This window comes from Pteropus alecto, unplaced genomic scaffold (assembly GCF_000325575.1).
Source record: "Pteropus alecto unplaced genomic scaffold, ASM32557v1 scaffold13, whole genome shotgun sequence".
Lineage (NCBI taxonomy): Eukaryota > Metazoa > Chordata > Mammalia > Chiroptera > Pteropodidae > Pteropus > Pteropus alecto.
The window spans coordinates 11085508-11086018 of record NW_006434373.1 but is presented as its reverse complement, the minus strand read 5'-3'; the positions used below and the strand labels follow the sequence as shown (position 1 = coordinate 11086018).

The following is a 511-nucleotide window of genomic DNA, read 5'->3' as shown; positions in this document are numbered from 1 at the left end:
GAAAGAGTAATTTCCCAGTTGGCAAAGGGAGGTCAAAGGGCGGAGGGGGAGGGGGAGACAGCGATCTTATTCCCAGGAAATTTCCCAAGAGCGAAGGGGTATCAGTGGGGAGAGGACCCCCGGAAGCAAGGTGAAGGGCCTGTAAGTTGCTGCCCCCCTCCAGGACCGTCCCTTCTCCCAAGTCCAACGCCCCCCTCCCTACCCCACCACCTCTTAATCCTACGGACCCAACAGGGTCGGCGGCTCCATGTCGCCCGGACCGACTTAGAGGAGCGTGGAGGAGGTGGCCGCCTGACCGCCTCCCTCTGTCTTTCGTCCCGCACTCACCAGGAGCACCGAGCCGCGCACTACTTCCGACACGCTCTGCCGCAGCTCGGCCGCCGTGCCCGGCTTACTCAGCGCCCGGGTGAACTTCCGAGTCTCCGCCGAGGCGGGGACCAGCGATAGCTGCGACATCCTTGCGGCGGCCGCCGCTGCGCCTGCTCCCGCGGTCTGGTCCAACCGAGCCACC

General features: G+C 65.6%; 1 protein-coding gene across 7 annotated transcripts in view; it reads right to left on the bottom strand.

The window, feature by feature from the left end:
- The window catches only part of DOCK9 (dedicator of cytokinesis 9), a 242404-nt gene extending 241899 nt beyond the window's left edge, over positions 1-505 (bottom strand). For all 7 annotated transcript variants that reach the window (XM_015587356.2, XM_015587359.2, XM_015587358.2 and 4 more), the window contains exon 1: positions 328-505. In XM_015587356.2, coding sequence (XP_015442842.1) covers positions 328-456 — 129 coding nt within the window. In that variant the 5' untranslated portion in view covers positions 457-505. The remainder of the gene's footprint in view (positions 1-327) is intronic.
- Positions 506-511: the final 6 nt, after the last annotated feature.